This window comes from Lolium perenne, chromosome 7 (assembly GCF_019359855.2).
Source record: "Lolium perenne isolate Kyuss_39 chromosome 7, Kyuss_2.0, whole genome shotgun sequence".
Classification (NCBI taxonomy): domain Eukaryota; kingdom Viridiplantae; phylum Streptophyta; class Magnoliopsida; order Poales; family Poaceae; genus Lolium; species Lolium perenne.
In genome coordinates this window covers 137,718,670-137,743,921 of record NC_067250.2, presented here as the reverse complement: position 1 = coordinate 137,743,921, position 25,252 = coordinate 137,718,670, and the positions used below count along the sequence as shown (strand labels likewise).

Sequence of the window (25,252 nt, the reverse complement as noted above, 5' to 3'; positions counted from 1 at the left end):
AGTCAGTGGTCGCCAAGTCCTCATGCGAGGCGGAATATATAGCAGCGGCGACCGCGGCCTGCCAGGGCATTTGGCTTGCCCGTCTTCTCGGCGAGTTGCTGAACAAGAGAACAGCGCCGTTCGTCCTCTACATCGACAACAAGTCCACCATATCGCTGTGCAAGAATCCAGTTCTCCATGATCAAAGCAAGCACATCGATCTCAAGTATCACTTCATCCGTGATCGAGTGGAGAAGGGAGAGGTTGCTGTCGAGTTCATGAGGACTGAAGATCAGAGAGCTGACATCTTGACAAAGTGATGTAGCCCCGCCTATCGTCGACGCCACACCATGGCCAAGGAGTCCCCCAAGTGGACCAACAACACAAACCCCCGCCATATATGTCAAGGTGAACTCTTTCCTCTCTATGGTCGACCTCAACACCAACGTGAATGGTATGCTACCTCATGCCTATCATCATTGTGTCTATAGGTGCCGACATCGACAAGGACCAAGAGAGAAGGAACTCCCATGGTGCAAGGAAGAGAGAAGAAGAGGAAGAGGAAGAAGAGGCGGGAGGAAGAGGCCCAGCCTGGCCGGTCCAGGACCCGGTCAGACCGGACCCACAACCGGGTCATCCGGTCCCAGGCCCGGTCAACCGGGCGCCCAACCGGATTCCCTGCCTCGTACCGGAAGGCGACCGGAAACTTCGCAAGTTCCCGGTTGGCGCCCGGTCGACCGGACCCAGGACCGGACCACCCGGTCACAGGCCCGGTCTGACCGGATCCCAAACCGGATTGCACGGGTTCGACTCGACCGGGACGGCCGAGTCGGTCCACCACTTACCTGTTCGACCCAAGCTGCCTTGTATGCCTATATAAGCACCTAGGTCACCCCCTTAGCTCCTTAGACAAGATTTAGGCTTAGACATGAAGTTGAGCTTTGTCTCCCTAGGGTTTCATCCCCTTTGTATCAAGGCTACCCTTGTTGGATGTATGGATTTGTGAGTGTGAGATTCTAGTGCTACCCACTCTCTCTCCCACTCCTAGATTCATCTCCCTCACCAATCTCTCCGCTCGGAATTCTACCGCGTGTCTCTTCCGGGTTGATTCTATTGGCGTGGTCCATCGAGCCACGGGGTAAGTATCGACTGTATCGGGTTGTGTGCGTGCGTGAGTTCATCGTGTTCTTCGTGTTCATCGTGTTCTTCGCGCTCTCCCTCTCTCCCTCCTTTGGATTTCGGGTCAACCGCAAGATCGGGCCACAAACGGGGTCTTAGACCTCATCACAAAGTCACTTGGTCGAGTTCGCTTTCAGGAGCTTCGAGACAAAGTGGGGATCGTCGATGTCAAGCTTGGTCGACAGGGTTGAGGGGGAGATTGTTAGCTTAAACCCTGTCATCCCACTAGCTAGTTTTCTTACTTCTGTCAGTTTCGTCAGTCTTGGTAGCTAGTATCCGGAATATTTGCGTGATAGACGCTGACTGGACTTAGTCGTAGCTTGCTGAGCGCGTCGCTCGGATCGTGGGATGGCACGATCAAGTCGTGGGGCACGTTGCTCGGCCTCGTACTGTAATCGCTGAATAAAAGGATGCAAAAACAGAAAAGCTGTTGACGTTGAACACAGCACCAAAAAAAACCTCTCGTGTCTCTTTCTCTCTCTGTGATCTTCAGCCAGCTCGTAGAGTTGAGATTTAGGGAAACACCGTTCACCTCCTCCTCCCCCTTCCAAACCAATCCTCGGCATCGCTTGTTAATGATGTCAAGGGCCCATTGAGGAAGTGGAAGGACTGACATCAGGTGTAAGGGGAGCGCCATAAGCACAGAGCGAGTCAGTGTCAGCCTCCCTCGAGTCATCAGGAAGCGTGGCTTCCATCCTTTCAACTTCCGGGAGTATTTGTCAATTAGTGGCCAAATGTCTGAGCGTCGAAGGCGTCCAGTGGCGAGTGGGAGGCCCAGGTAAACAATTGGGAAGTCCTTCCTAGTGCAGCTTAAGTGATTTGCCACCATATGAAACCATTTCATTAGATTGCCTTGCCCTTGTCGTTATCAGGGTGAGCTAAATGTAACCATCAAAGGAGCCAGTCAATAAGGTGATCGCCAAACGTTCATTCTACGAGTATAAGCTCTGACATAATAGCAGAGCAGTAGCAGGTCAAGTTCAACACCCCCCGTACATATTCTATATGCTGGGCTGGATATGAAATGTATGCACATTGGCACACGAACTAACTTTATAACCCTTTCTGGCCATTTTAAAGAATATCCCACGGTGTATACAAGACTAGCACGACTTGGGTAGGATCTACCATTACATAGGATCTGTGAGATCAACTTTTTTGAAAAGATAAAACATGTTCAAATATTCTCAAAAAATTTGACAATACACATCTATGTTATATATGCAACCTCAAAAATTTGCTGCTTCAAATTCAACCTACACTTAGAGAACCAAAAAGTATAAATTTGGGTGTGAATAGTGTGAAATGCTATTCACCCAAGGATGATACTATTCACAGTACAATTTATCTTTTTTGTTTCTCTAACTGTAAGTCGAATTTGAAGCAAAAATTTCTTGGACTTGTAGAAACAGCCCGTAGGTATTTTGTATAAAAGTTTTAGATTTTTTCACAATTTCTAAATACGATTTTTATGTGTTGATCCTAGGATCTCACCTAAAGTAGAGATCCTATACAAGTCTCCCCGATCCATTCCCTGGTGTACTCTGCTCCCTGTCCATGAAGGAAGAAGGAACCAAATGAAAGCGTGGATGAATTACCAAGTCATTCACTTTATCCATCTAAAAAGAAAACAATTACCACCAATGAGCAAGACTAAATCTATTCTAGATATAACTTGGTGTGATTTACGCATTTAAATAAACGAGGAGACATCATAGGCTCGTCCTGCCATTGCCACAGTACTCAAGGATACAAACATAGAAGCGGTGGCGAGCATAAAGAGCGCCGCACCAAGACGGGGCGCGACTGGTCACCACGGAGCAGCAGAGCAGGCACACACCCACAATAGCCACAACTCTAGTGCCGTTCGAGGTGCTTGTAGTGCTCATCATCCTCCACCATGAGGGCAGACAGGACGACGCCGCGGATCATGTCGTCGGCAAGGATGATGTTTGTACTTTGTACGGCGGGCCTGATTCACTTTGATGAGCTATTGAATAATTTAAGGCATATGTCAATCCGGTTATTTACAACGACTTTCCCTAAGGCCATTGTATAACCCTCTGCTCGTACCGTGTCGTGATTGTTGACGAAAAGATCCCTCTACTCAACAACGCTGAATTGAACCGAAATGTATGAGGAGGTAAATGCTTGCACACATATTTTACGCGTGTACTCGCAATCTTGATGCATCTCTAACGGGCAAAAAGAAAAGACCATATGCAAACAAAGTGGGATTGTGCAGACAAAGGTATCCTGAGAGAATGGATTTTTAGAACATGTATCCAGTCGCATTCCTCAAAACGGCATCCAAACGACGACGCGCCAGTCGTGCCCGCCATTTAAAGGCTCCAAAATAATAAAGATGCATGAAAAGGTTTCATTTAAATTTAATTATATTTTACAAGTTTGAATGACGGTTAGAATCATCTAAACCCTAGCCTATTGGCCGTCCGGCGGTGCGTTCGACGACCCCGCCCCATCGTCGCCTCTCCTCCGCCGCTGCTCGTTCGCCGAGCGCCGACTCTCCCTCCGGAGCGTGACAAGAACACGTCGTTCCGCGCATCGTCTCCTTTCCTCCGTCGCTGCTCCGGTGCCTGCTGGATGAAGAGGTCGAATGTGTGGCGCCACCACGCATCGTTATCCTCCTTGCGGGCATGGGTGTCGTCCTGCAGCTTCTTTTGCGACCCGAAGGACTCGACGATCGCCCGCTGCTGCGCCGCCTGCTCCTCCGGGTCTGGCCCGTCGTTGGACTAGTCGATGTCGTCATCCTCCTCCTCGTTGTCCTCGTCGCCCTCGTCCTCCGCTTCCGCCGGCACCTCTTTCGCCTCCCAGGTTACCAATTCCGCGACCGTCGCCTCCTTCCGCGATTGCTGCTCCAGCTCCTCCCGCCGCAACCAATGATGTAGCTCCTGCCTCCGCAGCCGCTACTACGGCTCCTCCAAACAATGCCGCTCATGCAACTCATACCGATGCCGCCACTGCTCCATCTCATCCCTCTGCGCCTGGAGACGGAGGCGCGACTCTTCCGCCGCGGTGGCGTTTGCCGCTCATGTTTGCCGCTCGAGCGTGACAAACTCATCGCCAACAAACGCCTCTATGGCGGCCCCTTGCGCCGCCGCCTCCCACTCCTCGTTGTCCGCCAGCTCGGGGTCAACGTAGAACTCCACTGGTGGTGGTGGTCGTGGTCGTGGTATCGTCACGGCATATGCCATAGGGTGGCTAATGAGAGTGGTTCCTAATATGTTCTACGGCGGTATCCGGATGCGGGTATGGGTACGAGCATCACGGCGACGTACCCAGGTTCGAGGCCCTCCTGTGGAGGTAACACCTCTACTCCTGCTATGAGTGTATAATTGGTATCACAGTACAATGGTGCTCCTTGAGCTGTATCCGGCTGCTCCTGGGAGGCTAAGGTAGACGAAGGTCTCTCTCACAGGGCAGCGCTAAGACTATAATGAATGAAAGGATAGATCGTCCCCTCGCATGGGAGGGGTAGCACAGCTTATATAGACGCTGGCAATATACAAAGTGAAGGAGATATGCCCAAGAGGCAATAATAAAAGTGGTTATTATATATCTTTATATTTATGATAAATGTTTATATGTCATGCTATAATTGTATTAACCGAAACATTAGTACATGTGTGATATGTAAACAACAAAGAGTCCCTAGTATGCCTCTTAACTAGCTTGTTGATTAATGGATGATTAGTTTCATAATCATGAACATTGGATGTTATTAATAACAAGGTTATATCATTGTATGAATGATGTAATGGACACACCCAATTAAGCGTAGCATAAGATCACGTCATTAAGTTATTTGCTATAAGCTTTCGATACATAGTTACCTAGTCCTTATGACCATGAGATCATGTAAATCACTTATACCGGAAAGGTACTTTGATTACATCAAACGCCACTGCGTAAATGGGTGGTTATAAAGGTGGGATTAAGTATCCGGAAAGTATGAGTTGAGGCATATGGATCAACAGTGGGATTTGTCCATCCCGATGACGGATAGATATACTCTGGGCCCTCTCGGTGGAATGTCGTCTAATGTCTTGCAAGCATATGAATAAGTTCATAAGAGACCACATACCACGGTACGAGTAAAGAATACTTGTCAGGAGACGAGGTTGAACAAGGTATAGAGTGATACCGATGATCAAACCTCGGACAAGTAAAATATCGCGTGACAAAGGGAATTGGTATCGTATGTGAATGGTTCATTCGATCACTAAAGTCATCGTTGAATATGTGGGAGCCATTATGGATCTTCAGATCCCGCTATTGGTTATTGGTCGGAGTGAGTACTCAACCATGTCCGCATAGTTCGCGAACCGTAGGGTGACACACTTAAAGTTGGATGTTGAAATGGTAGAACTTGAATATGGAATGGAGTTCGAATATTTGTTCGGAGTCCCGGATGAGATCCCGGACATCACGAGGAGTTCCGGAATGGTCCGGAGAATAAGATTCATATATAGGAAGTCATTTTATGAGATTTAAAATGATCCGGAAGGTTCTATGGAAGGTTCTAGAAGGTTCTAGAAAAGTACGGAAGAAACCACTATGGAAGGCGGAGTCCCAAAGGGACTCCACCTCCATGGCCGGCCAACCCTAGAGGGGGAGGAGTCCCAAGTGGACTCCCCCTATGGGGGCCGGCCACCCCCCCACATGGAAGGGGGGAATCCCACCCCAAGTGGGATTCCCACCTTGGGTAGGTTTCCCTATCACATGGAAGGTTTTGGGTTCGGGTCTTATTCGGAGACTTGTAGTCCAACACTTGGGGCTTCCACCTATATAATGAGGGACAAGGGGAGGGGGCCGGCCACCCAAAGAACCACCAAGGTAGCCGCACCCCTTAGTGGCCGGCGCCCCCCTCTCCCCAAACCCTAGCCGCCCCGCTCCTCCACTTCCTGCACGCTTAGCGAAGCTCCACCGGACTTCTCCACCACCACCGACACCACGCCGTCGTGCTGTCGGATTCAAGAGGAGCTACTACTTCCGCTGCCCGCTGGAATGGGGAGTGGACGTCGTCTTCATCAACAACCGAACGTGTGATCGAGTACGGAGGTGCTGCCCGTTTGTGGCGCCGTGATCAAGATCTTCTACGCGCTTTTGCAAGCGGCAAGTGAACGTCTACCGCAGCAACAAGAGCCTCATCTTGTAGGCTTTGGAATCTCTTCAAGGGTGAGACTCGATAATCCCCTCATTGCTACCGTCTTCTAGATTGCATCTTGGCTTGGATTGCGTGTTCGCGGTAGGAAAATTTTTGTTTTCTATGCAACGTTATCCTTCAGTGGTATCAGAGCCGTGTCTATGCATAGATGGTTGCACGAGTAGAACACAATGGTTTTGTGGGCGTTGATGCTCTTGTTATCTTTAGTTTGAGTACTTTGCATCTTTGTGGCATAGTGGGATGAAGCGGCTCGGACTAACTTTACATGACCGCGTTCATGAGACTTGTTCCTCGTTCGACATGCAACTTGTATTGCATAAGAGGCTTTGCGGGTGTCTGTCTCTCCTACTATAGTGAAGATTCAATTTACTCTTCTATTGACAACATTAGTATCAACCGTGTGGTTCATGTTCGTAGGTAGATTAGATCTCTCTCGAAAACCCTAAACCACGTAAAATATGCAAACCAAATTAGAGACGTCTAACTTGTTCTTGCAGGGTTTGGTGATGTGATATGGCCATAATGTGATGATGAATATGTATGAGATGATCATTATTGTATTGTGGCAACCGGCAGGAGCCTTATGGTTGTCTTTAAATTTCATGTTGAGTAGTATTTCAAAGTAGTTGTAATAGTTGCTACATGGAGGACAATCATGAAGACGGCGCCATTGACCTTGACGCTACGCCGACGATGATGGAGATTATGCCCGAAGATAATGGAGATCATGTCCGTGCTTTGGAGATGAAGATCAAAGGCGCAAAGACAAAAGGGCCATATCATATCACATATGAACTGCATGTGATGTTAATCCTTTTATGCATCTTATTCTGCTTAGATCGTGACGGTAGCATTATAAGATGATCCCTCACTAAAATCTCAAGATAATAAAGTGTTCATCCTTACTAGCACCGTTGCCAAGACTTGTCGTTTCGAAGCATCTCGTGATGATCGGGTGTGATAGAATCAACAAGTGCATACAACGGGTGCAAGACAGTTTTGCACATGCAGATACTAAGGTGGCCTTGACGAGCCTAGCATGTACAGACATGGTCTTGGAACACGTGATACCGAAAGGTAGAGCATGAATCATATGGTTGATATGATGAACACTTTGAGTGTTCGCCATTGAAATCACACCTTGTCTCGTGATGATCGGACTTAGGTGCGGTGGATTTGGTCCGTGTGATCACTAAGACAATGCGAGGGATATTGTTTTTAGTGGGAGTTCACCTAGTTTTTTAATTATGTTGAATTAAAATTTGAACTCAATTTGTCATAAACTTAGTCTAAACTTTTGCAAATATATGTTGTAGAGATGGCGTCCCCAATCAATTTTAACCAGTTCCTAGAGAAAGAAAAGCTTAAGAGCAACGGTAGCAACTTCACCGACTGGTTCCGTCATGTGAGGATTTTCCTCTCTGGCGGAAATCTGCAATATGTGCTTGATGCACCGCTAGGTGACCCTCCTGCAGAAACTGAAACCGATGAAGTAAAAGCTGTTTACGAGACTCGGAAAACTCGGTACTCTCAAGTTCACTGTGCCATCCTGTGCAGTCTAGAATCCGATCTTCAAAAACGTTTTGAGCACCACGATCCTCATGAGTTGATGAAAGAGCTGAAAGCTATTTTTGAGACTCATGCGGCCGTGAAATGCTATGAAGCATCGAAACATTTCTTCAGTTGCATGATGGAAGAAGGCAGCTCCGTTAGTGAGCACATGCTCGCCATGACCGGGCATGCGAAGAAACTCAGTGACTTGGGAATAGTGATTCCTAACAGACTGGGGATTAATCGTGTCCTTAAATCACTGCCACCAAGTTACAAGAACTTTGTGATGAACTACAATATGCAGAACATGAACAAGGAGTTACCTGAACTCTTTGGCATGCTAAAAGCTGCAGAGATTGAGATCAAGAAAGAGCACCAAGTGTTGATGGTCAACAAGACCACCAGTTTCAAGAAACAGGGCAAGTCTAAGGGAAAATTCAAGAAGGGTGGCAAGAAAGCTGCCACGCCTCCTGTGAAACCTAAGAACGGCCCTAAGCCTGATGATGAGTGCTATTACTGCAAGGAGAAGGGACATTGGAAGCGTAATTGCTCCAAGTATCTGGCTGATCTGAAGAGCGGCCTTGTCAAGAAAAAGAAAGAAGGTATATCTGATATACATGTTATAGATGTTTATCTCACTGGTTCTCGTTCTAGTACCTGGGTATTTGATACTAGTTCGGTTGCTCATATTTGTAACTCGAAACAGGAACTAAATAATAAACGAAGACTACTGAAAGATGAAGTGATGATGCGCGTTGGAAACGGATCCAAAGTCGATGTGATCGTTGTCGGCACACTTCCTCTACATCTACCTTCGGGATTAGTTTTAAGCCTAAATAATTGTTATTTTGTACCCGCGTTGAGCATGAACATTATATCTGGATCTTGTTTAATGCAAGATGGTTATTCATTCAAGTCTGAGAATAATGGTTGTTCTATTTTTATGAATAATATCTTTTATGGTCGAGCACCTGAAAAGAATGGCTTATTTCTGTTAGATCTCGATAGTAGTGATACGCATATACATAACATTGATGCTAAGCGAATTAAATTGAATGATAATTATACTTATATGTGGCACTGTCGTCTTGGTCATATTGGAGTGAAACGCATGAAGAAACTCCATACCGATGGATTACTTGAATCACTTGACTTTGAGTCACTTGATAGATGCGAAGCATGTCTAATGGGAAAAATGACTAAGACTCCATTTTCTGGTATGATGGAGCGAGCTACTGACTTATTGGAAATCATACATACCGATGTGTGCGGACCAATGAGCGTAGCATCGCGCGGTGGTTATCGTTATGTTCTAACCTTCACAGATGATCTGAGTAGATATGGGTATATCTATTTCATGAAACATAAATCCGAAACTTTCGAGAAGTTTAAGGAATTCCAAAGTGAAGTAGAAAATCAACGTAACAAGAAGATTAAATTTCTACGATCTGATCGTGGAGGTGAATATCTGAGTTATGAGTTTGGCATGCATTTAAAGAAATGCGGAATACTTTCACAATTGACACCGCCGGGAACACCACAACGAAACGGTGTGTCTGAACGTCGTAACCGAATTCTCTTAGATATGGTTCGTTCTATGATGTCTCTTACTGATTTGCCGTTATCATTTTGGAGTTATGCATTAGAGACAGCCGCATTCACTTTAAATAGAGCACCATCAAAATCCGTAGAAACGACACCGTATGAATTATGGTTTAATAAGAAACCTAAGCTATCGTTCCTGAAAGTTTGGGGTTGCGAAGCTTATGTAAAGAAGTTACAACCGGACAAGCTAGAACCCAAAGCGGAGAAATGCGTCTTCATAGGATACCCTAAGGAAACTATAGGGTACACTTTCTATCACAAATCCGAAGGCAAAATCTTTGTTGCTAAGAACGGAACCTTTCTTGAGAAAGAATTTCTCACTAAAGAAGTGACTGGAAGAAAAGTAGAACTCGATGAGATTGATGAATCTATACTCGTTGATCGGAAGTAGCGCAAGATCGGAAGTTGTACTGCATCGCTGCACCGGCAACAGAGGAAGCCAATGATAATGATCATGAAACTTCGAACGAGGAAACTACTGAACCTCGCAGATCGATAAGGGAACGTGCCACTCCTGATTGGTATGATCCTTGTCTAAATGTCATGATTGTGGATAACAATGATGAGGACCCTGCGACGTATGAAGAAGCGATGATGAGCCCAGATTCCAACAAATGGCAAGAAGCCATGAAATCCGAAATGGGATCCATGTATGATAACAAAGTATGGACTTTGGTAGACTTACCTGATAGCCGAAAGGCTGTCGAGAATAAATGGATCTTCAAAAGAAAAACAGATGCTGATGGTAATATTACTGTCTATAAAGCTCGACTTGTCGCAAAGGGTTTCCGACAAATTCAAGGAGTTGACTACGATGAGACTTTCTCACCTGTAGCGAAGCTAAAATCTGTGAGGATTTTGTTAGCAATAGCTGCATTTTTCGATTATGAGATTTGGCAGATGGATGTCAAAACGGCGTTCCTTAATGGAGACATTGAGGAAGAGTTGTATATGGTACAACCCAAAGGTTTTGTCGATCCTAAAAATGCTGACAAAGTATGCAAACTTCAGCATTCAATCTATGGACTGAAGCAAGCATCAAGAAGTTGGAACCGACGCTTTGATAAGGTGATCAAAGACTTCGGGTTTATACAGTGTCATGGAGAGGCCTGTATTTACAAGAAAGTGAGTGGGAACTCTGTAGCATTCCTAATATTATATGTAGATGACATATTATTGATTGGGAATGATATAGAACTATTAAGCAGTGTAAAAGGTTATTTGAATAATAGTTTTTCAATGAAAGACCTTGGTGAAGCATCGTATATATTAGGCATTAAGATTTATAGAGATAGATCAAGACGCCTAATAGGGCTATCACAGAGTACATATCTGGACAGGATTCTAAATAAGTTTAGAATGGACGAAAGTAAGAAAGGGTTCTTACCTATGTTACCAGGCAAGGTCTTGAGTAAGACTCAAGGACCGGCTACGGCAGAAGAAAGAGAAAGGATGAGTAATATCCCCTATGCCTCGTGATGGGATCTATCATGTATGCCATGCTATGTACTAGACCGGATATAGCGCATGCCGTTAGTTTGACTAGCAGATATCAAAGTGATCCAGGAATGGAACAACGGACAGCAGTCAAGAATATCCTGAAGTACTTGAAAAGAACTAAGGATATGTTTCTTTGTTATGGAGGTGATCAAGAGCTCGTTGTAAATGGTTACACCGATGCAAGTTGGAACAACGATCCCGATGACTCTAAGTCACGGTCTGGGTACGTGTTTATATTGAATGGTGCTGCGAAGCTGGGCAAGCTCGAAGCGGTGCACGGTGGCGAAGTCTTCAACGTAATCAGAGTACATAGCGGTTTCCGGAGGCTTCATCAGAAGCGGTATGGATGAAGAGGTTCATTGTAGAGCTCGGTGTGGTTCCTAGTGCATTGGACCCATTAATCATTTACTGTGATAACATGGGTGCCATCGCCAATGCACAAGAACCAAGGTCACACAAGAGGCTGAAGCATATCAAGTTGCGTTACCACTCGATTCGCGAGTACATCGAAGATGGAGAAGTAAAGATTTGCAAAGTACACACTGATCTGAATGTAGCAGATCCGTTGACTAAAGCTCTCCCTAGGGCAAAGCATGACCAACACCAGAATGCCATGGGTGTTAGGTATATTACAATGTAATCTAGATTATTGACTCTAGTGCAAGTGGGAGACTGAAGGAGATATGCCCAAGAGGCAATAATAAAAGTGGTTATTATATATCTTTATGTTTATGATAAATGTTTATATGTCATGCTATAATTGTATTAACCGAAACATTAGTACATGTGTGATATGTAAACAACAAAGAGTCCCTAGTATGCCTCTTAACTAGCTTGTTGATTAATGGATGATTAGTTTCATAATCATGAACATTGGATGTTATTAATAACAAGGTTATATCATTGTATGAATGATGTAATGGACACACCCAATTAAGCGTAGCATAAGATCACGTCATTAAGTTATCTGCTATAAGCTTTCGATACATAGTTACCTAGTCCTTATGACCATGAGATCATGTAAATCACTTATACCGGAAAGGTACTTTGATTACATCAAACGCCACTGCGTAAATGGGTGGTTATAAAGGTGGGATTAAGTATCCAGAAAGTATGAGTTGAGGCATATGGATCAACAGTGGGATTTGTCCATCCCGATGACGGATAGATATACTCTAGGCCCTCTCGGTGGAATGTCGTCTAATGTCTTGCAAGCATATGAATAAGTTCATAAGAGACCACATACCACGGTACGAGTAAAGAGTACTTGTCAGCAGACGAGGTTGAACAAGGTATAGAGTGATACCGATGATCAAACCTCGGACAAGTAAAATATCGCGTGACAAAGGGAATTGGTATCGTATGTGAATGGTTCATTCGATCACTAAAGTCATCGTTGAATATGTGGGAGCCATTATGGATCTCCAGATCCCGCTATTGGTTATTGGTCGGAGTGAGTACTCAACCATGTCCGCATAGTTCGCGAACCGTAGGGTGACACACTTAAAGTTGGATGTTGAAATGGTAGAACTTGAATATGGAATGGAGTTCAAATTTTTGTTCGGAGTCCTGGATGAGATCCCGGACATCACGAGGAGTTCCGGAATGGTCCGGAGAATAAGATTCATATATAGGAAGTCATTTTATGAGATTTAAAATGATCCGGAAGGTTCTATGGAAGGTTCTAGACGGTTCTAGAAAAGTCCGAAAGAAACCACTATGGAAGGCGGAGTCCCAAAGGGACTCCAACTCCATGGCCGGCCAACCCTAGAGGGGGAGGAGTCCCAAGTGGACTCCCCCTATGGGGGCCGGCCACCCCCCAACATGGAAGGGGGGAATCCCACCCCAAGTGGGATTCCCACCTTGGGTAGGTTTCCCTATCACATGGAAGGTTTTGGGTTCGGGTCTTATTCGGAGACTTGTAGTCCAACACTTGGAGCTTCCACCTATATAATGAGGGACAAGGGGAGGGGGCCGGCCACCCAAAGAACCACCAAGGTGGCCGCACCCCTTAGTGGCCGGCGCCCCCCTCTCCCCAAACCCTAGCCGCCCCGCTCCTCCACTTCCCGCACGCTTAGCGAAGCTCCGCTGGATTTCTCCACCACCACCGACACCACGCCGTCGTGCTGTCGGATTCAAGAGGAGCTACTACTTCCGCTGCCCGCTGGAACAGGGAGGTGGACGTCGTCTTCATCAACAACCGAACGTGTGACCGAGTACGGAGGTGCTGCCCGTTCGTGGCGCCGTGATCAAGATCTTCTACGCGCTTTTGCAAGCGGCAAGTGAACATCTACCGCAGCAACAAGAGCCTCATCTTGTAGGCTTTGGAATCTCTTCAAGGGTGAGACTCAATAATCCCCTCGTTGCTACCGTCTTCTAGATTGCATCTTGGCTTGGATTGCGTGTTCGCGGTAGGAAATTTTTTGTTTTCTATGCAACGTTATCCTTCACAAAGAAGTCCCTATGACCTACTAGCCGGCTGGCCGGCTCCGGCTTCCCGCTCCTTCACGAGGCGCCGGTGTCAGGAGCCGTTGGACGTGGAATCCTTGTCTTGTCTCCTGCCGAAGTCAGCGGTATGGGCAGGAAGTGTCCATGTCGCCATCGAGTGGCCTGTAGCCGTACGGCGCGGCGTGTGCCATGATGGTGTGTCCGACGGAGGCACTGTTGCTCTACAGTGCCCCGCACTTTAGGGAGGATGAGATCATCGTGGACTTTAGAAGTCGGATCACCTTTCCAGTTCCTTCTCCTGCAAGGCTCACCAGCTTCGAGCCGGTCAGGGGAGAGACAACCCAAGTCGGATATGACAAGTTGAAGCCGGCCCAGCCACAGCGCAGACGGCTATGACTAGACCAGCGTGGACTTTGGACCAGCCGGCTCCCAAGGCAGCCGGCCACGGCTCCAGCCGGCTGCTCCTCAGCCGGCCTTTACCGCGGGCCAGTCGGTCTTGAGCCAGCTGTTTTCGGTCTTTTGCCCTACCGGGGGTCTTCCCCCCGACAGTGGTGGAGGCAACTGACCGCCGTCGCGGCTCATCATTAGGTAGGTGGTATGCAGGCGACGAGGCATGCTTTGCGGTGTAGAAAGGAATGCCAGCGGCTGTAGTGACATCCATTGAGGGAATGACCAGAATAAAGACCTTATTTTTACTCATAACTTTTCTCTGCTGCACTGAAACCAAGATCGGGCTTGGGGAAAACATATTCTCACACGCGTACTACAAACCACCTTTTTCTAAACGGATCTTGCTTGGAACCAAAGATAATTATTTACAAGTGTCCCCAAGGACAAATGATTTACTACTATATTTTCCTCGACTTATGCACTTTCTTCCTTTTCCGAACTTTATTTGAATCTATTTTTGATGGGAAGGAAGGAGTACTTTGTTTACATGGAAGCCACTCCTCTTGTTCCTCAATCTTCGTTGTAAACAAAGTAGTAGCTAATTAACAACCGTTCCACCATATTCCACTAATTCGGTGAAATGGATGCATTTCACATATGGGGAGAATATTCTCTTTCGAGAAACCACTCGACCACAGCCAAACATAAGAATTGACTCTATATGCGAAATGGTTCCGTTCCATTTCATTGGTTCTAAAATCGAACACACTCTTAATTCAATGAACTATAATAATTCCTTTGCCTAGATTTTTTGCTTTTAAGTTCACGTAAGTCCGTATATACTAGCAGAACTGCAGGAACTCAATACTTGACCGATCACGATCACAGTGCTCAGGTAAAGTGGCAGTGGTTGAAAGCGAGCGGAAACGTCAGTGCTTTTTATAACCTGGCGGCTGCTCGCTCTTTGACTAGTGATTCACCGGCCACTAGAGAGCCATAATCCCATCGATGTCCTCGCACTCAGAGGCAACTGACACATCAGGCTACAATGACATACATGACCTAGCATGAGGGGTGAAACCACCAAAGTGACATTCCTCTCCAACCAAAGACGACTCATCTAGGGCTTTGCCAACAATGATTCATCACCAGCCTTCGACGCCATGTCAGTGGTCGCATCATGAGCAACAACCGCGGATAAGCCCTACTATTCATGCAGGGGCGAGAAACCTTTTCAATGCGGTTAATGACCAGCTGAAGGAACCCCATGCCCACCAGAGAAAACTACTTCCTCCGTCCCAGTTCGCAAGGCAAAGTTTTCAAATATCTTGGCCCAAGGTGAATTCTCATTGGCTCTAAATTTGCACGTTCTCCAACCGTTTCACACACAACATGCAAAAACTGAAACCCTTTCACATGCATGAAGTACTAGTGCACGGTGGTTTCACATGCATGGAGTACTAGTGGGTGGTGGGAGATGAAAAGATGAGTGTTTACATGCAAAAATGAATTAGTTTACTCCCACATTAAATGCAAAATGTGCCTAGGAGGTGAGGGATTTTGGGACAAATATTTTTTGAGAATTTGCCTTGCGAACTGGGACGGAGGGAGTAGGAAAAACGGGTGCATGCAATGGAACCCTCCCTTGCAATGCCCAGATGGGGACCTTAGTGGCATCAGCACATACAGCGACGAGTGGCCCATGACCTCGGATCAACCAAGGACGGCAAGGCTAGACGGTCAGAGAGCAGCTCTGCTAGCAAGGACATCAGGGCAAGGGCATGCCCAATGCACTGCCCTAGAGCTACTACCTCACACCTTTAACTAGATTTGGGTGGTCCAAAGTAGATTCGAATGAGGAGGGCAGCCTCCTCTTCAGGAAGTGAGATCTTAAGTCTTACTAGTTGAATGCCCGTGCGTTGCTACGGTCTCTCAATTTTCCCTCTGGAGATATAAATAACATGAAAAATCGAGTGTACATAAATGATAGCAATATATATAGTACTTTAAATACACTGAGATTACAATTTTTTCCAAGTATATGTTGATAAACAATAGACCACTACTCATCTCTTATTAACTATAAGCTCTACTCCATGTGCAACTGTCACAAATGTTGGTTGTGTAAAACTCACTGAGTTTTCAACGAGTTTTGATATTCCCTCAAAGCATCAGATGTGTAAAACTCGGTGGTTTTTTGCCACTTCCAACAACATTTCTCCATGGCCTATGCTAGTTGGTTATTTCCGGCAACGTCCATAAAATTAACCTCTCTCGCATCCATGAACTACAAAATAAGCACATAAGGTAAATATACCTTGTTGTGTCTGTCATCCTTCTTGAGGCAAGTGAATCTACCCGTTTTATTTATGGACAACTTCATGTTCCCAAATGGTGTAAGCACATCGATCTTGCCCTTCATGATATACCTGATGCCCTTCCCTTGATCATGTTAAAGACTGTATATACCTTCCTTTTTAAGCAAGTTATACTATATAGTTTGGGGATTAAGATTGATATCTCCTAATGTTCAGGTATCACTGCTAGTTACCTTTTAGTATAGTTTCTAATCCTTTATAAAAGAGAGGGGTAGGCCATTGAGATTAATTTTGTAAATAAATAGAAGCACCAGCTCTTCCGAGGCGACGAGTGTGCCTCCCTAGAAGAGCAAGATAGGAAAAAAAGATAAATCCATACAATCATTTATGTTGCTGATTATTAGGTGGTACGTGAAGCTAGAAACTAAGACAAAGGGTTTCACAGATCTACTCAATAGTAGGTAATTTTTTTACTAACGAGAGTTCTTGTGTTTAACTGGCATGGATGAACTGCTGTTGCACCTGCAGTGACACCGACACCGCCAGGTCAGGCTCCGCGCACCCCTGCCCGGCATCCTCCCCGCTGATCGGCATCACTTGGAGCATGTCCACTTCTGCCTGCGCCAATGTCGTAAACATGACCTAGTGTGACCGTCCGATGCCATAGAAGAAAACCAGCAATATTGAAATTATTCAGCATATGAAAACACTGTGTCCTCAAATCTCCAATAGTCAACAATTGAATATCAGAGAAGAGCTAGTAAAAGTTTGTTACATCAGTGTATCCTCCTAACTAAGGCTGGAGGTTCGGGCCGAGCTTTTGGCTCGACCCGAGCTTTTCCTGACTCGGCTCGTTTTGGGCTCGGCCCGCGTTAGATGCAGCCCGAGCCGAGCCTAATTTTCAGGCCCGTAGCGGGCTAAAAGCTCGCCCGACTCGGCCCGAGCCAGCCGGCCGTTAGCTCGTGATTTTTTTTCGAATTAACAGGGGGATCGATCTGGGCCTAGTTTGAGTGGTTTCTGGCCCAAAACGAAACGTGGATCACAACAGTTGGGTCGATGACAGCAGGAGGCAGCAGCGGTGCCACCTGATGGCACGAGTCGCCGACGCCAGCTCTGCACGTGTGGTCGCCGTAGTAGGCGATGACGAACGTCGCAGGGTTCTCATGCGACTGCTGAACCGGACGAGGAGGACGAGGGGGCCATGGCCGACGGCCACGGGTTCTTGCCCGACGTCGACGGCGAGGAGGCGAACAAGCTCGACGCGAACATATCGGTTCAAATGATGCAGTTGTACGCCTGTACCCAACGCCGTCGCCACACGCACAAGCACGTCATCGAGGCCCGGGAAGCACGACGTCACATGTCGCGGCGCGTCACCCAGGCATGCACTCCATCGCGCGGTCCCACACGCACTGCGCCAGCAAGAGCACCGTAGTATGCCCCCTGGCGACGTCGGCCAACACGCGCACTGTGTTCTTCCCGGTGATGTCCCTCGCCAGAGCGGAGGAGGCATTGAGGACCACCGCGCCCAAGACCTTCGCGGCGTCGCGCCGCGCCATGGACTGCGCGCGGGTGCGAAGACCTCGACAGGTCAAAACAGTTGGGGCCTTCTCCCGGGCTTCGCCGGCGAAGACAACGTCATGGAACTATGGAAGGCGTCCTCGCGCGCGGAGGAGGTGTTGGTGTTGGCGTTGGCGTAGGCCAAGAAGCAGGCCTTTCATCTCCTAACGCCGGCGCGGCAGCTCACACTGAGGAAGCAACCGGTGAGGTTCTCGGCGGCCGCAACGAGGCGCGCGATGCAGTATTTCTCCGGGGTGGCGCCATGGACTGTGGGTGGACGGATCTTGCCGCTCATACCATTGCACGCCCAGCCCCGTCTGTCTCCTCTGCCATGGAATGTCCTGATTAATTTCCATGTACTCATAATACACTTCCATGTATTACTACCAATTATTGCCTCCTCATTGATCTTGGCAATTCTTGATTTTGTCCATCCCGTAATTGTGGCAATCCACCATTAATACCTCCTGTTTACTTCCTTATCTTGCATGACTGTTTTAATACTTGTAGCCTTGATTTTGGAAAGTGATTGGTGATTAGGAGATGTCAACAGACGGATGGCTGGATATCACACGGGGAAGATGTTTAGTAAGATTGGATGGTTAAGATGTCTTCAATCTTTGACATCAAACATGTTTGACGACGTACCAACTCGAATATAATAGTAAAGAAAAACATGTTTCTTGAAGAGAGAAAGAGATACATGGTATCATATTTGTGAGGTCCCTTCTCTTTTTTTCTAACTAAAGTTGTAGCTTCCATTGGAAATATAAAATTGATCATGTTGCTTCTCACAACTTTTTTACATGGAACGGTTAGTTGTGTATGCCACCATTGTTCATGCCCTTCAGTGAGCGAGACAGCAACAAGGTCTTTGTCAACATGATCTACTTTAAGCTATCGAAATGTGAATAAGTGCAACAGAAAGTGACTGCCAAACCGAAGAGACAAAGACGATTAAATTGAAACCACTGGTGAGACACAACACCATGCAGTCAAATCCAGAACAATATCGGTCCGAAATGGACCGACTGCGCCAACTAGAAAAGACGCAAAGGCAATAGAACTACTTCGACCACTACCATCCTACAACAAGGAAAAAGGGAGGGAGGGGAGTACATGAGAGACAGCTAGAACAGGACAATCCATCCACGGCACAACGCAGACTTCAACACGCAAACACATTGATTCAACACAGTTACTGGCCCTCGGCGCCTTCGCCTTTCGAGGCTTCTTTGCCATCCTCAGCACCGCCCAACTCCTGCAACCAAGACATTATCAGATGATTACTGATTAGGGGTTAAAAACCACGAGGCAGACGACAAACCGGTCTGGATTGAGGAGATACCGTGAGGTCAGATGTCCATAGGGTCAAGTTGTCCCTCAGGAGCTGCATGATCAATGTGCTGTCCTTGTAGGATTCCTCACCAAGGGTGTCCAACTCGGAGATAGCCTCATCAAAAGCCTGCCAAGTAAAGTTCGATAGGTCACAAGATATCAATGACATGGCATGCAGAGTAGAGCACAGCTTAGTACTAACGTCAACGCGTCAGGCAATTTAGGACAAAACAGCAGCAGTTGACACGCATATCCTAAATTGTTATCCTCATGAAAATGAGGAAGCTAAATTTAAAATCCTTCAAGTTAAACTATCACGGGCGAAGTTTTAGCACTGTCTACAATCCAGTGCAGATCATATCAATGTACATTTTCAGATACTACATCTTGAACACAAACATGTAATTGCTACTGACACTGTCAAATGGTTACTACAAATCCTTAAACTCAAAATGGAATATAATTCATTTCTAATAAACTTGCTGCATAAAACTCACACAAGTCACGCAAACAAAATCATGAACAGTCACTAAAAGATCTACTCATTCTAGTTGAAAGAAGAAACTCTTGTATAGAGTGACTGGAACACTGCATGCCAGAAAGATAAATATGACACTAACCTGCTTTGCAAGATTGCAAGCTTTGTCTGGAGAGTTCAGAATCTCGTAATAGAACACTGAGAAGTTAAGTGCAAGTCCGAGCCTGATGGGATGTGTGGGGGCCAGTTCCGCCAGAGCAATATCCTGCGCACCACATAGTATGATAAAATATTTTGCAAACATCAACAAGCCTCACAAACACGCTAAAAAGCAAATGTGGCCAGATACTCCCATAGCACTGAAGTGAAATTAATACGATGGCGAAGACATGAACCAACCTGAGCAGCCTTGTAAGCCACCATGGTGCTCTCGGCAGCTTCCTTCCTCTCAGCACTAGCCTTAAATTCAGCCAAGTACCTGCACACAATTAGAAATTTACAAAGTTTCAGTATAGTCATACAAACTGGTGATTCAACAGCGCAACCAAAAATAGTGGTGGACTCGTCCAACCTGTGATAATCACCCTTCATCTTGAGGTAAAACACCTTGGACTCAGCAGCAGTAGACATGGGAACAAGGTGCGAGTCTAGCAACTTGAGGATACCATCGCAGATCTTGCTCAGCTCGGCCTCAATCTTTCCACGGTATTCCTTGATCAGAGTGACATGCTCCTCGTTCCCACGTCCCTCCTCCTTCTGCTCAATAGATGAGACGATACGCCACGAAGCACGGCGAGCCCCGATCACATTCTTGTAGGCAACAGACAGGAGGTTACGCTCCTCAACAGTGAGCTCCTCCACATCTACCGTCTTGGCCACCTTCTCCATGTACTCAACCATCTCCTCGTACCTTTCCGCCTGCTCGGCCAGCTTGGCCATGTAGACATTCTCCTCCCGCGACATTTTGAGCAGCGGAGTAACTTACTGCAACGACATAAGAAGCACTGATGAGCGATCACCAAAATCCAGTAGGACAAGAGTAACAATACGCACAACGGTAAGAAGGACATGGCAGTCAACATAACTCGGATCAGCACTTTTTCATTCAGCAAGCTCACGTTTGTTAACAGGAAGCAAATGCACACACAGACACACTCATTTCAAAAGAGTTAGGATGAGCATTGTAAGTTCCATCCAACCTGCAGTAGGCAATTCTCCAAGGCTAAATGATCTACTAGCATCCATGTTCAGGCCGACTAAATTAGATGAGGCTAGCAGGTGAGTCTAAACTTGCAGTCTGTTATGACAACCAGAGATGCTGTAAAAGCAAACATTTAAAACTACTACAACATTTCACCTAGGAATAACCAAACATTATGTATAAAGGAGACCAAAAAACAACTTCCTCGTAATAATAAAAGTGGAGTATATACTACAAGAATTTCACCTAGGAGTGACCAAACATTGTGTAGTTCTCCTACAAGAGAGACCAAAAAACCAGTTCCTCGTCATAATAAACACCCGATTACAAAATCCGCTACAATCAAGCATTGAAGATTAAGTAAAATAGCTGGCACTGGCGAAGCAGATCTAGCCATCGCACCAAGTAACCCCCGCCACCGCCAGGACGCTAAATCCAAGCACTAACTGCAGAAGCAACCCGCTCCGAGTCCCACACCGTAAGCATTTCCGCCGACATGATTGATCAAACGAATCGTAGAACTAGCGGGGTCATTCGCCAGCTAAATCGCTCGGCAGATCAACCTAGAAAGCAAATCCCCGTTTCCAGACGACAATGCCTCGCGAAACTCGGCCGGATCTACGCGTCGCGCGCAGCCACGCTCGCAGATCTCGCGCGAATCGAAACCCGGCAGTTACCCAGGCCACCAGATCTGCTAGCCACGACGCGACGCGACGCCGGAACAGCGCCCGGGGAAAAACGGCGAAAATTCGCCGATCGGTGGCATTTCGCAGGGCGAAATCAAGCGGGACGAGGGAGAAAATCTGAGTGGCAGGATAGAGACTTGAACGGAACGAGAAATGGCGGCACTGACCTTCAGCTTCGGGGGTGGCGCTCGGCTTGCGGTCGGGGTCTCGCTGTGGTCTGTGTGCCTGCCGCAATGGTGAGTGGTGGTGGTGGGGGGCTATAAAGCGAAAGGCTGCGGCGGCGCCGCGCCGGAGCTGACGGTCGATGCCACGTGGGGACGCGAGCGTCCCGGGGCCCGCGCGTCATTGGCGGCTACCGTAGACTCGGCGTGCGTGGTCGGTGGCTTACGGCTGTACTATACATGTGGGTCCGCGCACCGGTGGGGGTAACATGGCAGCGAGAGGTTAAGATCCGTCGACGGCGACTGCGGGCCTCTGCGACAGCATCAATTTTTGTTTCACTGAAGAAATGATCATGTCTACTAAGGCTGGTGCCAATGCATCACCCCACTATAGCCTCGGTACATCAGTTTTTTCCTCACTCTTACCCTACTCTCACCTCACTCTCACACCATGGTGCCAGTGCACGGGCTATAGTGTCAGTTCTCACTTCTCTCTCCTCCCTACCGCATCCCTACCGCCTCCCTACCGCCCCCACTAGCACCGCTATCGCCTCCCTCTCGCCCCGCTCTCGCCTCCAACGCGGACTATAGGCGGGCGGTACCGCGCCCTAACGTCGGGCGCCCGCGCCACCGCCCGATGCTACCGTCTTGCCCCTCTCTCGCCTCCCTCTCGCCCCGTCGCTGGCGGTAGCGCCCCTCCTAGCGCCCGCGTTGGCACCAGCCTAAGTGGAACCGCACATCAGTGGTGCTAGGAAGATCAGTGATTTGCGATGATAGTTGCGGCGACTGAGAAAGACATGATAATTGCGAGTGTTGATAATGAAGGCTGACCCGGTCTTCACAATAGTTAGGAGCAACATTTAACAGTTATTTTCTCTAAATAGTGCGGAGTATGATTATACTGCCCTAAAAAATATGATTGCTGGTAGACCATGTACTATGTTGCTTCGGTTCAAAGAAAAAGATGCCAGAGTTAGGAATCGGCTTGGTTTCTCTGCTATGAATCGCTTTCACACTTGATTGTGCTGCAAGGACCCACAAATGCATGCAAAAAAGCGAACCACAAAGTTGATGCGCTTTTCTTGTCTGATCCATTGAACTGATGCTCTACTATGTATGGAATCGACTCATTGAGGACTTTGAACCGTTTTTTCCTCACATAGTACATGGTCTCTTATATTTCACGGTAGCAGGAGCTGCTTTTTTTTTGTTTTAAAATCAGTAGAAGTACTACTTGCATTACATATCGCTTTAAGTCATCCTACAGGCGAAATGGCCATTACTAGGATGGTGCAATTGTTGGATAATTAGACAATATTTTCACAATTAATTCTGAAATATTAAACATGACTACATCAGCTACTTGAAACTTGAACATTCTAGATTAATCAACATGAGCAACCGCAGTGTGTATGGTCAACAACCATCGCTATACATTTTGAAATACTCCCTCCATTCCTTTTTATAGTGTCTATAGATTTTTGGCATTTATTTTGAATATAAGGTTGTAGCTTGACTTTTCTTTCAATTACCCCCTCCCCCGTTCAGCTCCCACACAACATGCGTGAAAACAAATCCATAAAAAATTGGAAACAATTAATTAAGATTCCTGATGCATGGCCCAACAATTCCATAAAATTAGGCAGCAATGTTTTACTTTCCTCAATTGGACTTGGCTGCGCATATATGAAGAATCAACATGAGAGATTTGTGGGATTTGTTATGGTAAGTTAGGAAGATACGGATTTCCCAAATTTTACGTTGATCTCAAATAATTCAGCTAAGGTATTTTAGTATGTATAGCGATGGTTGTAGATGAAGCAGCTGTCGATGCAGCGGCGACATTGTTGACGACAACATTGGCGAAGAAAGGTTGAAGCAGACGGCGACGGAGACAATGGTACGCGGCAACGCTCGACTTGTTCGATAGACGCACCGTGATGAAGAGCTTCAGCAGTCGCGTAGAGCGCTTCCCAAAAACCTAATTCGTCCTGATGCGGGGTGGCTTTCGGACACCTCCACCTCAAGACCGTCAAGTGCAGCCCTGCCTATCGTCGACGCTACACCATGGCCACGGAATCCCCCAAGTGGACCGACAACCCGAACCCAAGCCATACACGTCAAGGTGAACTCTATCCTCTCTACCCTCGATCTCGGTACCCACTTGAATGGTATACTACCTCATGCAAGTGTGTTATGTGCCATTAGGTATAAGTCTAATCAAGGACATGAGGAGGAGGAGGACACACCATTGAAGAAAGAAGGAAGAGAAAGAAGAAGAAGGAAAGAAGAGAAGAGGAGAAGAAGAGAAGAAGAGAAGAGAGAAAGAGAGAAGGGGGGCGGAGCCTCCACCCATGGGGGGGGGCGGAGCCTCCAGGCTCCTTCTTGGCCGCGCGGGAATGACGGGGAGACCGGTAACTCCGGGTGGAGGCTCCACCCGAGGTACCGCCCAGGGTACCAGCCTCCCAGTACATGCTGCGCATGCTCCCCGGTACCTCGGGTGGAGCCTCCGGCCGAGGTACCGCTCGCGCGCCCGAGCTCTCAGTACACTTTGGCTCAATTTGGTGCACTTTCCGGTACCTCGACCGGTACCTCCGCCCGTGGTACCGCTCGCACCCAAATGAGCTCCAATCTGAACCGTTGATCGTCATCGTGCGGCTGTAACTTATTTAGCTCTTTCCCCAAACTACCCTTGGAAGAATATGAACCTATATGTATCTCTTTCCCCTCCCCAAATTAGGGTTAGACAAGATTTGGCTTAGAATAGATTTTGAGCTTTGTCTCCCTAGGGTATCATCCCTCTGTAATCAAGGCAACCCTTGTTGTTGATTGGATTTGTGAGTGAGATTCTAGTGTGTGCACTCTCTCTCCCTCACCGACCTCCGTCTCCAACACCGGTCTCTCACCTTGGAATTCTACCGCGGTCTCTTCCATGGGTGATTCTATTGGCGTGGTCCATCGAGCCACGGGGGTAAGTATCGATTGTATCGGGTTGGTGTGCGTGCGTGTGTCCTCGTGTTCTTCGCGTTCGTCGTGTTCATCGTGTTCTTCGTTTCCCCTCTTTTCCCCTTTCGATTCCGGGTCAATTCGCGAGATCGGGCCACAAACGGGGTCTTAGACCTCATCATATGGTATCAGCAGCCTTTGGTTTCCGCGGATTTGACCCTCCACCCACCCAATTTCGTTTCTAAAAAAATTTCCAAAAAATAGCCCCAAATTGCCTTTCGACCGATCTGTGATTTGGTTGCGTTTTGAGTGGTTTTGATCCATGGATTTGGTGTCTCTAGTGTTGATCTACTAATTCCCCCACTTTCTATCCACAAATTCCTTCGATTTTCGAGTTTTGGGTCAATTGGATTTGGATTTGGGGAAGAACAGGAGAGAGAAAGAGTGGCTCGTGTGTGCGTGCACGTGAGGAAGAAGGTGTGAGCGGTACCTCCGGGTGGAGGCTCCACCCGTGCACGAGCGGTACCTCCGGGTGGAGGCTCCACCCTCCACTACCGCTCATCCTCTATCAAGCCGGCCACCACCACCATTTCCGCCCCACCACCGCCGACCACCACCACTCCTCTCCGCAGCCGGCAAGCACCGCCACTCCCCTTAATCATCGGCAAACACCGCCACCCCCTTAATCACCGGCAAACACCGCCACCCTCCCAAACCATCGGGA

The 25,252-nt window shown here is 47.3% G+C and overlaps 1 protein-coding gene across 2 annotated transcripts; it reads right to left on the bottom strand.

The window, feature by feature from the left end:
• Nucleotides 1–18,662: 18,662 nt before the first annotated feature.
• LOC127301742 (14-3-3-like protein GF14-C) lies at nucleotides 18,663–21,742 on the bottom strand. 2 transcript variants are annotated; one of them, XM_051332007.2, is made up of 6 exons: nucleotides 21,589–21,742; nucleotides 20,106–20,518; nucleotides 19,934–20,012; nucleotides 19,677–19,799; nucleotides 19,067–19,183; nucleotides 18,663–18,979 (listed from the first exon to the last, which is right to left on the bottom strand). In XM_051332007.2, exons 2-6 carry the CDS (start codon nucleotides 20,495–20,497, stop codon nucleotides 18,917–18,919), a joined length of 774 nt encoding a protein of 257 aa, XP_051187967.1. In that variant the 5' UTR covers nucleotides 20,498–20,518; nucleotides 21,589–21,742; the 3' UTR covers nucleotides 18,663–18,916. The 2 variants fall into 2 exon arrangements, with proteins under 2 accessions (XP_051187967.1, XP_051187968.1); XM_051332008.2 differs by lacking the exon at nucleotides 21,589–21,742 and adding an exon at nucleotides 20,734–20,757.
• Between the last annotated feature and the right edge of the window lie 3,510 nt (nucleotides 21,743–25,252).